Source organism: Protopterus annectens, chromosome 3.part1 (genome assembly GCF_019279795.1).
Source record: "Protopterus annectens isolate FY-2018-M chromosome 3.part1, PAN1.0, whole genome shotgun sequence".
NCBI lineage: Eukaryota > Metazoa > Chordata > Ceratodontiformes > Protopteridae > Protopterus > Protopterus annectens.
In genome coordinates, this window is record NC_056732.1 from 726,611,184 (window position 1) to 726,623,900 (window position 12,717).

The following is a 12,717-nucleotide window of genomic DNA, read 5'->3' on the forward strand; positions in this document are numbered from 1 at the left end:
CATTAGTATCACTGGGTGAGCAGACAACAGTGCCCAGCTTACAGTAATCAGCAAACTTGTTCAATGACATTTCTGGGGTATTGGACTAAATGTCTACAAAATAAAAGTTATGGGTTTCTGCTCACACCCTGGTACCTTCCAGTGGAGACTGGGGAATGTTATTCATTTGTGAGCAGGCTAGTATCTGGGGTTGGGGCTTGAGTAAGTTGTCACCATCGGTGATGTCATGCTTGCCACACTTTAATTAATGCCTTCTCCATTCCATCCTGTATTCACAAACTCCCTGCTCCCAGCTGCATATACCCACATCCTGACTATTACCCTTCTAAGGAGAGAAGTACCCTCATTATGTGAAAGGCCATCAAAGTCATTCTCTTGGGCCTACCTGTGTTTAGGATCACAGCAAGTACTAACTTTTCTCCGCTTCAGGGGAGAAAAGAATGAAAAATGTGTTGACTAGGATTGGACAGAGGTCATTAATGAAAGAAAGGAAGAAAGGAAGGCAGTGGGCCAGAAATAACACATACACAAATTTTATTTTCAATATGATGAGTGAAACATTTTAACTACATTCTGAAACTGTCTTTTCCTAACCACAAATTAAACCAAGGCAGGTACTGTTTAGATTACAAATTCTTTATTTTGAAGTACAATAGTCTAACCTCAGAATTCAGATTTTTGTTAGCTTCATAATCTTTGCTGCAATGTCTATTTAGTCTTTGATATCACAAAAGAATCACTAAACACAACTGCTTGCCTTTGTGGGTGCTCTGGAAGCCTTGGCCAGGTTCAGTAGCCTGTTTATCATTGTACAGTGTATGAGAGAAGGCTGTGAAAGCCATTTCCATGTTTCCGGAATGCACCTAATTCAAAATTGATCACCGTAACCACTACATCATATAAACGACATTTACTGTCAAACTTTTAAGTAGCTTGTAATGAAACCTTGAAATGATAAAGGCTTGCAAATGCTGACAATGATGCTATTTTTATCTTGGCTTTTAACACATTTGTTATACTAGTTACAGTTGCTTGCTATGCTGGCAACCACATAGAAAGTAAATGGTTAAAAGATAATTACAAAACTGAATTATCTGATGCAAAACATTCTTTTGTTTGAGTTTATTTGTCCACTGAGGTTGTCACTTATGAGTGCCCACTTGAAGCTAAATTACCTGCTCTGTTCCAACCTTGGTGTTGTATGAAGTTCTCTTTGCTAACATCTGCTTCTGACTGCCAGAGTACATTACCTGATATGAAAAAAGGAAAAAGCTTCTCCCCACTGATGGCAGTGTAGGCTAACAGAAAGGTGTTTCATGCTGTGGAGCTTTGGAACTTGCTTGTCTCTCAGAGATCACATTTCTTTATGCTCCTTCAGTGTTACAGTACCCCCTTGCCTTGCTCCTTAGTGATAGCTGTAACTGGACTAATTATGGGCCTCTTTGATGGAAGGAATTATGTTCCTGTCTTCATGCATAAATTATTGTGCTGAAGAAAGAAACACAGAAAAAAAAAAAAGAAAGAAGCCTTACCATTCAGTATCGTAGCTGGCAAATGAGGCAGATGTTCCTGTTAAGCAAAGGCTTGCTTCTCACTCTATCATCATGCTGAAAAAATGGGAGAAAAAGTGAACATTTTTCAGCTGATTATCAGCTTTTCTGCAACTGGATGATTTCTGTGTATTTCATACTATGAAATCAAAGACTAATTCTTAAAAGACCATGGATCTGTCTTCTCGGCTTCACTGGATTAGACGGAGACCTTGGAGAAACAGGGCAGCCAGACATCAGTTTAGCAGTAAGTCTTTTGACAACATCATAACTGGTTTCCTAATTAGTCACTCAGTTGGTGACACAGTATGCAGGGCACTTAATCATGTGACTAGACAATGCTCTTGTCTGGTCAGTCAGACTTTTGTTCAATGTCAGAAGCTTTTATTACAATGGTTTTTACTAGCATTACGATAGCGCTTTATATTATCCAGCTATTCAATTGCTTCTGTTACCTGTGCCTTTTATTCAGTAATAATGAACCTTTTGTAGAGTGATGGGAAGATTTAAAAGGCCAGTCAACAAAGCTTACTTTCAGTTAATAAAAAAGACTAATATATATCAAAACTGCTGAAAAGTTAAAAATGAAAAGCAAAGCCAATCTTTAGACAATGCTGTATAAATGAACTGCACATGACAATTTTGAGATACTGGATTTATTTGTTTAAGATGGTGAAGCTGATATTGAATAAATTACTAATTTTGCCATTATTTCTAGAGCTGTTTCTGTTAAAATGACAACTGGAGAAAGTGAGTTATTTTATAATTTGTAACATTCAACATATGTTTACTTTCTATTGCTAACTTTTCAAAAAGGACCAAATATTTTGCACGTTAAGTATAATCGACTTTTTTTCTACTAACTTTCTGTCTGCATTTTTGACACATATTTTTCCCAGCTACCAGTAGAACTTTCAGTTTCATGCCTAATTCATGCCTCAACTGTACTCTGCTATACCTGCATTACATCACTTGCCCATTTGCTCAGAAGCCATCGTTTTTCTTATAGTTACTGGTCTCTATTCACTTTGAAAATGTGTCTTAAAAATGCTCAATGTGTCAAAATGTCATCTTGATTATAATTTTTTATACATCCAACCACATACAAAGAACATGGTTAAAACGCCAATTGCAAAAGTGAATCAAGAAACTGAACACTGCTGTCTTCCATTTTGCTGCCAGTGTGCTAGAATCATCTTACCTGTTACTTTGTTAAAGACTACAGCTGATGGTTACATCAAAATGCATTTTAATGAAAAATAGACCATGTATATTGCTGAAGTGATTAATCTGTTAAGTTATTGTTTAGTGTAATTAATAAAAGCACAGTGAGTTACTGGAATTATATGGACAGATTGTTTGTCAACGTGAAATGGCAATAAATGAGGAAAACTGCCCATCGCTGTTCATTTTGTGTAGTTATGGTTTGACCCTAAAGATTATATTTATAATAAGGGAAGAATGTGTGGGTAGGGAAAAGCTCTGGTGAATGCATGGTATGGGGCCAAAGATCTGTGCGATCAGTTTGTATGTTTTCTCTTTCTCAAACAGCTGGGTGCCTGCAAATTGTTTTCTTGTTCATGGCTATGCTGATAAAAAGCTTTTCATTCTAAGTATATGAAGCAAACAGAATACCAGGTATATGGCATAGTCTTAGGCTTCAAACTGTTCTTTTATACCAGGGTAGTATGCCATGTGACACAGCTAAGTGCAAATTGCCCTTAGAACATAATCACTTGACTACGAAAATAGCTACTGGTAATGGGTTTTGCTGATATTTACATTTTAAAGGAAAGTGATTTGTTCAGCATAGGAATAAAAGTGAGACTGTTATTATAAATAAATGATTGGTTAGTAGAATGTATCCCATCATTGAAACAGTATTTTTCTTGGGCCACATGAGCATTCCTATTTAGTATTTTCCAGACTGCAGAAAGTTTTGAACCTTATTGCAGACATCTGAGTCCAAACATTATTAATGATATGTTCTTAATGGGGTTAATGGATCCCGAAATATTTTGTAAAATGGTGTGAAGACTGATATGGTGTATGATTTGTGAAAGCTGAAATGTGTGACACGTAGAATCCAGTATGCATTCTGTAGTTCAGGCTATCACAAACTCGTTTAAACCACGAACATGCTGAATAGTTGACTATTGTGCTTATGGATTTAACAATTTTACTTGTCTTTTCCTGTTTCAGAATTAGTAGCATTAATGCTGCAGGTGCAAATTAACTTGTGTGGTCTAAGAGGGTGAATCTATTCTCTGTTCAGTACAGCATCATATGAAATGAATATATTTCAGAAGTATAGAAATGCAGGCTTTTAACTCATGTGGATGTTTTTTGGCCTACTGATTCTGATCTTTACCTGTCTGTGCTGTAAGCTGTATCTTGGCAGTTTCTTCATTAAAACTTTTGCTGCTGTATTTCCTTCTCTTTATCCTCTGATGCACATACTTACTATTTTTTGTGTCAGTCTCCCTGTCTTATCCAAACTGTTTATACATTTGTGAATGCTATACTTTAAAATCGACCTAAATTCTTGGAAATCTAGTGGCACAGTGTTATAATGTTAGGTTAGGGACAGAGCCGCAGAAATCTATTCAAGTAATCGAAACGTGGATAAGCAGATACATCTGTCAGTGTATGCTGAAAAGTATGCCACCATATTCAGCAAATTCAGGTGTTAGGAAAAGATGAAAACCTCCTACCATCTGTAATACCCAAAGGTAATTATGCTGAGAAAAGTGCTGTCATTTCAAACAGTCCGGATAATATGCTAGGTCATGAAGATGTATAAAATGCATGCCAGAAGTCTGGGCAGTTTTATAATTATTCAGCTCTGAAAACAAATGCTGTTAAAAGGGTGTTATAACAGATGTATATAGTCCACAAACTACCCACCCAAGGAGAAAAAGATCTTCTCTTCCAAGAAGTCATCTTTAAGTTCTTGTAAAAATGTAACTGTTCCCCACAGGCCCTGATCAAACATTGAAATGTGTATTTTGGGGAATGTTTATTTCTCAACATTTTCTTGCTGTACCATATGTGATGATTGCCACAGATATTGTACAGCCAAAGAATGATCAGGAGGGCAAAGCATGTGTTTCCAGAATATGTGCACATAGGTTGACCCTCCCAGCTTCCTGTTTAGCCAGCATTTCATAAATGTTATATTCCATTTGGTACCTTGTTCTGTTAAGTAACAGCCAACCTTAGCCTAAGTGGCAGCAGTCATAAGGAGTGAAAGAAAGAAGACATTTCAAGAATGGCACAGTACAAGTGATTCAGAACTAATAGCTGGGGGGATAGAATGCCTAACTGATGGTCTTATAATATGGCTGAGAAGAGAAACAGAGGGAGTATTCTGAAGGTGCAGAAGGCTATCACAAGGGGAGCTGCATCTAGTGGCACCTTTTTCCAAAAGCAAATCTACTTCTTACATAAATTTCTGTCTGAAATGTTGGTATATATTTATTCCATATATAGATAATTATTTGTCCTATATCATGGATATAGTATCACTCCAATAAAATAGGTTTAGAGAATAACTGCTGTAATAGACGATGTTTAACTAAAATTGTTCATATACAAATAAAGTCTGACCTCTCTGTAGGATGATGACTTAGAAATAAATTCTTGCCATTTAGCAGTAAAATAATTATATATTTGTTTATCATTTCCTACATAAAGAAATACCATTTCATGGGTATAGTCTGTAGAGTTGAAGCAGGTTTATATTGCTTGTCCCTTTTTCATGATGATTGACTCTAAATGATGGCAGTACTTTACTTCTTCCCCTCCAGAGCCCTTCTGCATGGAACAAGGTCTTACTCACTGTCTCTGAAATATATTAGTATTGTTATGCTAACAGTAACCAACTCTTCCTAAAGGAGATACATAATATAAGCAAGCAAGAGACATTAGTTGGATTTAGCTTTTATATAACTATGTGTATTTGATCATGTTCATATCACAGTAATATAAATTCAGGTAAACAGTAATATCACCAGTTATTTGAATTAACAATATAAGCACTAACCTCGTCAGAATTGTCTGAAATATAAGTTTCTGAAACTGAGTCCAATTCTTGTCCCCAAAGAAGTTTATGTTGTCCTCTTATGCTCCTAGTTGGATAAGTAGTTTATCAGTCATGCTATTAAGTAGAGGACCTGATTTTCAGGATCACAAATATTTTATGGTGAGTTAAATGAGTCTATTGACCTGAAATAAATGGAATGGGTAAGTTTAGAAACAAATAAAATCAAACATATGCTTTTAAAGATTAATTCATTGCTTGCTGCCAAGATGGTATCAATCTGCAAGTATAAAAATGTTTCCTCTAGGTTATCTCCAGAGTATCACGGACTAGTATCATGATCCCTTACAGAATGCTTAGATTAATACCTGGGCGATGTAGACATATTCTATTAATGCTAGCGTTAAACTACCAATAAGACATTGCAGCTAATGCCAGTTAGAGCTGTATTCCTCTTCATGAGAACAAGAAGGCCATATGGCACCATCAGAGTCTACAGGTCCCTGCTAACTAAGACTCTTACATTCATCTGGCAGAGTCCTGCTCACACTACATATACATTCTGGAAAAGTGAGAATGGGGAACAAGATGGGGATGGGTGGTTGAGCCAGGTCTCAGATGCAACTATGCGTCAGATTTGTGTTGCTCAAGCTGGCTGTCAGACTTGTATGGTTAATCTAAAATCCTGCTAACATTTAAGCAGCTGTTAAGGTGCTTAAGGTAAGACCTTTAGCAGGCTACCATGTATGACAATCTGTGCTGAGGCAACACTGTTGGGTCTGCATTAGGACCTGAATGAGTTGGGTCCAGGGTTCATTTCTCTATCTCTGTGCTCTGTCTGTAGAAATATTTTCCTAGACAATTGCAGAAAGTGAGGATTTTTTGTCAAAACTGTTAATTGTTCCATTACAACTTGTGCCCTTCACACAGCCTAAAAAAGGCAAAGCATGTATGTGGTATACAATATTCATTAGAGCCTACGACAAAGGGCAAAAGACCAGTGCTGAGTATATACCTTTTTCATTCACCAGGCAGACTAAACACCAAACTGTTGCTATAGGTATGATAGTAGGAGAACACAGACTATAGGTTTACCAACAAGCAGACAGTGGCAGGAAGTGGTGGTAATAGTACTTAACCTGGTTTGTGGATGAAAGCGTCTGAGTGGAGCAGAGTAATATACAATATTACAGAGCAGTACTCTCATTCAGAATGCAAGCATGTAGAAGCAAAAGATGGACGACTCTGACTGGCCATCAGTTACTCATAAAGGTACCATATTAGTCTTCTGTTTATCACAGTGAGTCCCACCATCTGCCACTTTACTAACATAACCAGAATCAATTAGCTATTATAGGTCATCATAATCATGGCGAATTAAGCAGGCTCATTTCCTAAACGTAGACTTTTGACTGAGTGCATTGCAATAACTGAAAATATCTTTCTGAGTGCATTGTAGTATAGCTCATGGGGAAGCTTTTTCCTTCTTCTTCAGAGCCACATTAATTTCTCTATGAGTTAAATGGCTACACAGCTCATGTAAAAGACAATGGTGTGCAGCTTAGTGAGGAAAAGCAGACAAACTGCTGTTGCGTTCTTTTCTTTTTCAAAATTGTGAAAATCGTCTCAAGGCTTATAGTGTCAAAATTCTGTTATGGTGAATCCTAAAACTTTTATTTCATTTACAAATTGTCCTTATCACAAACATGCAAAATGCCCACAAAATGTGGAGGTGAATGGTATCAGCTGCTGGATGTTGATTTGCTTGTTGTTTGACTTAACTTAGTAAGAGGCAGCTGTACATGAAGTGACACGATCCACTCTGAAACACATGCAGATCGTGATATTATATACATACTTAAAAATGTATTGAGTTATGCAAGATAGGTAGCCAGTTGTTTAGTGGCCAGTGGTGAAGCAATGCAAGATTGCTGAGGAAGCTGGTAGGCAGCTGTTCATTGGCCAATGGTGTAGAAGTGAAAGGTCATTGAGCAAGTAGTAGGCATTTGTAAAGTGACCAGTTTTGTAGCAATAGAAGATCACTGAGGAAGTGCATAGGCAGTTGTTCGGTAGCCAGTGGTGTAGCAATGGAAGATCACTGTGGAAGGTTGCTGCCATGGGAAGAGCTTACTTTCTCCAAACTGCAGCAACTTCAGAGAAGATCATATCAATAAATGAGTGCAAGAGGCACAGTTTCCAACATTAAGATGGTTGTGGGATTTGGCCACCACAAAAAAAATATTTTTTAAGCTTCCTTGCTTATTAATTGATTTTGCATGTTTTGCATTTAGTCGGCTGGCATCCCAAGTACTATGTGAGCACCATTCTTTAAAAGTATAGCCACTGAGTGTAGCTAGCTGCATCCTCTTGTTTACTTGTTATTTAAACTTGGAAAATGGCATCTGATCAATGTCAATCAAAGCCTAGACAAATGGACAACAAGTCTTATAACTTATTCTGAGGTCTTGCAGCTTCAGAGTTGGTTCAGAGTTGACAGAATGCTGATAGATCATGTCCTGTATAGAAATATGGGAGTAAAGATGGCCACATATTTTTTTTTATTCATTTATTTATTTAACCTTTGTTGACTGGGTTAGCCCCATTAGACTGATTGCCTGTTTTCGGGGGAGAACTGAAGTGGTATGTATACCACTAGGGAAAATTTGGCCAGGGTATGGGAGACCATCCCCAACTTTTTCAATAGATTCTGTAGGATTTTATAAATCTAACTGAGCTACCACCAACTCAAGCAGATGGGACCTCAGTTTAACATCTCATCCAAAGGATAATAAAAAAGGGGAGAAGTCATTAGTCCATAATTTGCAGATATTTACTTAGGTCGACTGAAACTATTTTGGAAGGCTGTAAAACAAATTGGTATAACAAAGATATTCTGAAAAACTGAAACAAGTAACCATGACTGAGGAACTGATGATACAACTTAAAGAAAATATCAGCAATCCACCGCCACTTATTCAACTAGCTTTCTCCAGTCCTCCATCTTACCAGTCAATGTCTCCTCTTCAAAAGATTCTTAACTATCCTCTGCTTTACTTCATTAAGATAAAAAAAATAAGTGGTTTAAGTGGTTCAAAAGCTACTTAAAATGTCAATACTGGCTATAACCCTGACTTCTACACAATACACCTAAAAATTCTTATGTTATAAAACAAGCTTTTATCTCATATTTTCATTTTTTCTGTCACAATCAAAATTCTTCAACACAGCTTCATATGCCTTGATTATTCTACTTGTCAAATGCCCTCCCCTTCCATAGCTTGTGACTTTTACCCCATAGATAAATTCTGCCTCATTACTAAAATCCTGGAGAAAATTGTTTTTGTCCGGGCACTCAAGTGCATTTTAAAATATGACATCTCTACCAATAAGCAGCCTGACTTCCATCTAAACTTTGGTACATTAACAAACATTTATTCACTGACAAATGAAATTCTGTGCATCTTTTAGCAAGGTAAACTTCCTGGTGATAACCTGCTAGTCCTTAAGAAAGGTATGACACTGCATGCTTCTCTTTAATGAGCCCCCAAAAAACTTCCAACCATATTTTTCTGTATTTTTTTTTTCAAGCTGAATGAAAGGTTAGTGTATATGCAAAGAATAAAGCAAGAATTTATATGTAACTACTTCAAAGTTGCATTTATGAGGTTGGCCTTTAGATGATTAGTGAGAACCTTTGCTTTTTTGTAATGAGATGCAGTGATATTTAGATCCTTTGAATGGCTCATGTAACAGTAGATTTTATTAAGGCATGCCTGTAGTTTTTGTATACATTCAGAGTAGTTTGTAAGGATGCTGAATGGCCTGAGTGCTGATATTAGACTGTGTTTAACAAGTAAGTCTCTGTTGAACTCTTATTGTTCTGTGTAGGCTACATCCAAGACCTTAGAAGCTGATTTATGATTTCTGTATATATACTTTATAAACCAAACTAGGGTAAATCCATAGTTCAAGATATTTGTATATGTGGATGTGTTCTGCTACCTTTACTAAGGGTAAACAATAACCGTTCTCTTATTAGTAGAGCACACGCCTTTTGGAAGTTTCTAAAGGCAAAAACTGAGTTTGAGAAAGTTTGTTGAGTTCAATATATCAAACCAGTTCTTTATTAGGGCTAGAACTTTTTATAAACATAATTTTATTGGATTTTCAGATATATTGCATTTGCAGAAATACAAACATGCAGCCAAAAAGGGACACCATATTAGGAGTGAAATTTATACTCCAGGTGGATCTGTAAAATAACTTCATACATGTTATTGTTTTTGTTTCTCACCTTCTAGTTCTTGTACACTTCTTTTACCTACTTGTGAAATTCCACCTTTTGTAGTCCTTTCCCCGTACTTCCTTCTTCCTTGCCTTCTCCCTCTCTAGGTTTACCTTCCCAACAATCTGCCTTTGATGTGGTGAACACCCTTATTCCTGCTCCCAGTGAGACTCCTTGCCCCCTCCTCCATTCTCCACTTGCCCTTATAGATGTCGCTCACACTGATTTGCACTCCATGCTAAGTCCTGCACTTTGTTTCATTTTTGCAACTTTATATCTCCCCGGTTCCAAATCTGAGCAATCTCATTGTATTTTGCAGTGCAACTACATTATTTTCTGTTGCTTCATATCTTATTTCTTCCTTTGTTGTTCTACCAGCGATTTGCTATGTGCTTTTTATATCACAGTCACTAGTATCAGTATCTGTGCTTTTTTGCAGAGAAACCAGGGACCATTTTTATGGATGGTCCTTCTTTTGCTTACTTCTACCTTACACGTACTGCTGTCAGAAGCCATTCCTTTGCTTTATTATTCATTCAGCAGATTACATGATGTTCACATCCTCTTTCTGCTCACTTCCTCACCATATGATGGATCTTGTCACTTTCACAATTCAGTCTTGTGTGTGACTTCAACAAGTCTACAGTCTTCTATTTTAAAGCATGTATCTAAATCATAGTATGTGATGCTAACTGATATTCATATTAAGTATAGATTTTATTTCAGACACCTATTTTCTTGCATGTCTATCTGAACCTAATGATAACCACTATCTCCAAGCATTGCATGAATGCTTCTTTCTCTGTGCTGATTATTCTCTTGTAGTAGCATCAGTGGTGCAACAGGAAGCACACTGACCTTTGGTGCATAAGGTTGTGGGTTCTATTCCTACACTAGGTCGATCAGTTGCTGCCACTGTAGTACAGCGTGAGGATGGGTTCTGTACTCCTGATGTGCTGCCCTTTGGATGAAATGTTAAACCCAGGCCCCATCTGCTTGAATTGGTGGTAGCTCAGGTAAAGGTAAATTACCACCAATTATAGGACCTGCTGGAAGATAGGTATGTATCCCAGAGACTACCCCATCTATGGAACAGGCTTCCCATCCATACGAAGCAGAGTTCCTTCCTAACCCAATTCAAGTGCAACTTGGACAACTGGATGAGAAACTGGAAATTCATCCCCGGTTTGGCACCTATGTTTCTAACTGACACAGATAACCTGCAAATGGTTCATCTCCCAGGCCCATGCTAACACTAATCAAGGGTATCAGAACTTGTAAGAGATTTGGGATGCATGGCTAGGCTTAAAAAGGCCCTTATGGTCATTAGTGTAGTAAACACCTATGAACCTATGACTCACACAGCTTATTTATCATCCATTGGTTACTCTGTTTTTGTGTTCTGCGCTCAGGTAAAGGTAAAATATCGCAAAGCTTATTTATTGTCCATTGGTTACTATATTTTTGTCTTCTGCGCTATCATTTTTTCACATCTTTTTTTTTTTCAGAATCTAGGTCAAGAGCTGCTAAACTTTGTTGCCATCCTGTAGGAAACTTATTCTAGGGGACTTGATTTTTTTTAATCAGCTTCTAAATTTTAGTTTTTTTTTTTTTTTTTTTTTATCAGTGATCATTTAACATTTTTGTTCTTATTACCTCCCTTTCTGAAGTCCTATATCCAGGACACAGGAACTACCAGATACCCCAGCAGTAGATACCACTGTTCTTGCTAGCCATTGTTCAGCCCCACAGAGTATCAATGATGACTCTGGGAGTTGTGCCCAATATAAAGCAGCAACGGGACCCCAAAAACAGTTTTCCACAAAAATGCGATGAGTGACTTCAACTGACTGAATCCTCTCTGTCGTTTGATATATATCATGCAGCTGAAGTAGTTCTTAGAATTTTTCTTCTTTGGATATATAGAAATTTCTGCTTAATCTTTTTTTTACTGAGATACCTATTTTTATTGTGTAAATGACTTGGCTTTTCAAGCTCAAGTACAGTATGCATCTATTTGTGAGACAATGCTGACAGCCATTTTCTCAGTTTTACAATTATCTTATTGTCTTGCCTCTTTTATGTTTCAAAGAACAGAATTCTTGTTTCCTCAGGCTGTCAGATTTCTAGTAGTGTACCTGTATGGATCCATAAAGAGAGTATGGTCTGCACCACACAGTGTGTCTAAGAATGTCTTGTTCTTAAAACATGTTATCAAGCTGCTCTTAGCACTTGCTGCTGTATGCTATGACAGCATGCAGACAGAAGAGATGTTAATTTAAGTATACTGTCTGTATGGTCTATGCACTTGCTGTTGCTTGTAGATTTTGTCAGATGTCTTGATGCTAAACTTGTTAAATATATTATCCAGATAGCTACTGCTGAGAGATATTGTCAAAAAAGGTTTTAATTTAAGATGTGAAATGTCTTGCTGCATACCTTGCTATTTGATGATGCAGTCAGAAATAAATTCAGACGTTAAGAAATGGCTTTTACTATATTTAAATTTAAAGAGATTTAAACAGTATGGTTCAGGCTAATGTAAAAGCTGACACTTGTCCCAGAAGGGTCAGAGTGTTTCTTTGTCAGTTAGTTCAGAAGTATCAACAACAGAGGCTTTTGTCTGCTTCTTACTCACACAACCCAAGACTGGCTGGTGACTTGGGCACAACAGAAACCTATAAGGAGTGAGCATCTGACACTGACCCATTCTTAGGGGATGGATGTAGTACAGTCAATGACAATGCTGACTTCTACTGAACAGGAGGTATAGAGCATGCTGGGCATGGGCTAGGGATGTGCTTGGCTTGGCCAAACCAGCTTCATGCAGAAGCCTTCAT

At 37.2% G+C, this 12,717-nt stretch overlaps 1 protein-coding gene across 2 annotated transcripts in view; it reads left to right on the forward strand.

Moving 5' to 3' along the window:
- The first annotated feature begins 1,331 nt into the window (after positions 1-1,331).
- RIPOR2 (RHO family interacting cell polarization regulator 2) overlaps positions 1,332-12,717 on the forward strand; it is a 3,249,967-nt gene continuing 3,238,581 nt past the window's right edge. Inside the window, exon 1 of one of the 2 annotated variants that reach the window (XM_044067082.1) lies at positions 1,332-1,797. In XM_044067082.1, the coding sequence (XP_043923017.1) occupies positions 1,722-1,797 (76 nt within the window). In that variant the 5' untranslated portion in view covers positions 1,332-1,721. The remainder of the gene's footprint in view (positions 1,798-12,717) is intronic. The other variant, XM_044067086.1, reaches the window with a different exon arrangement.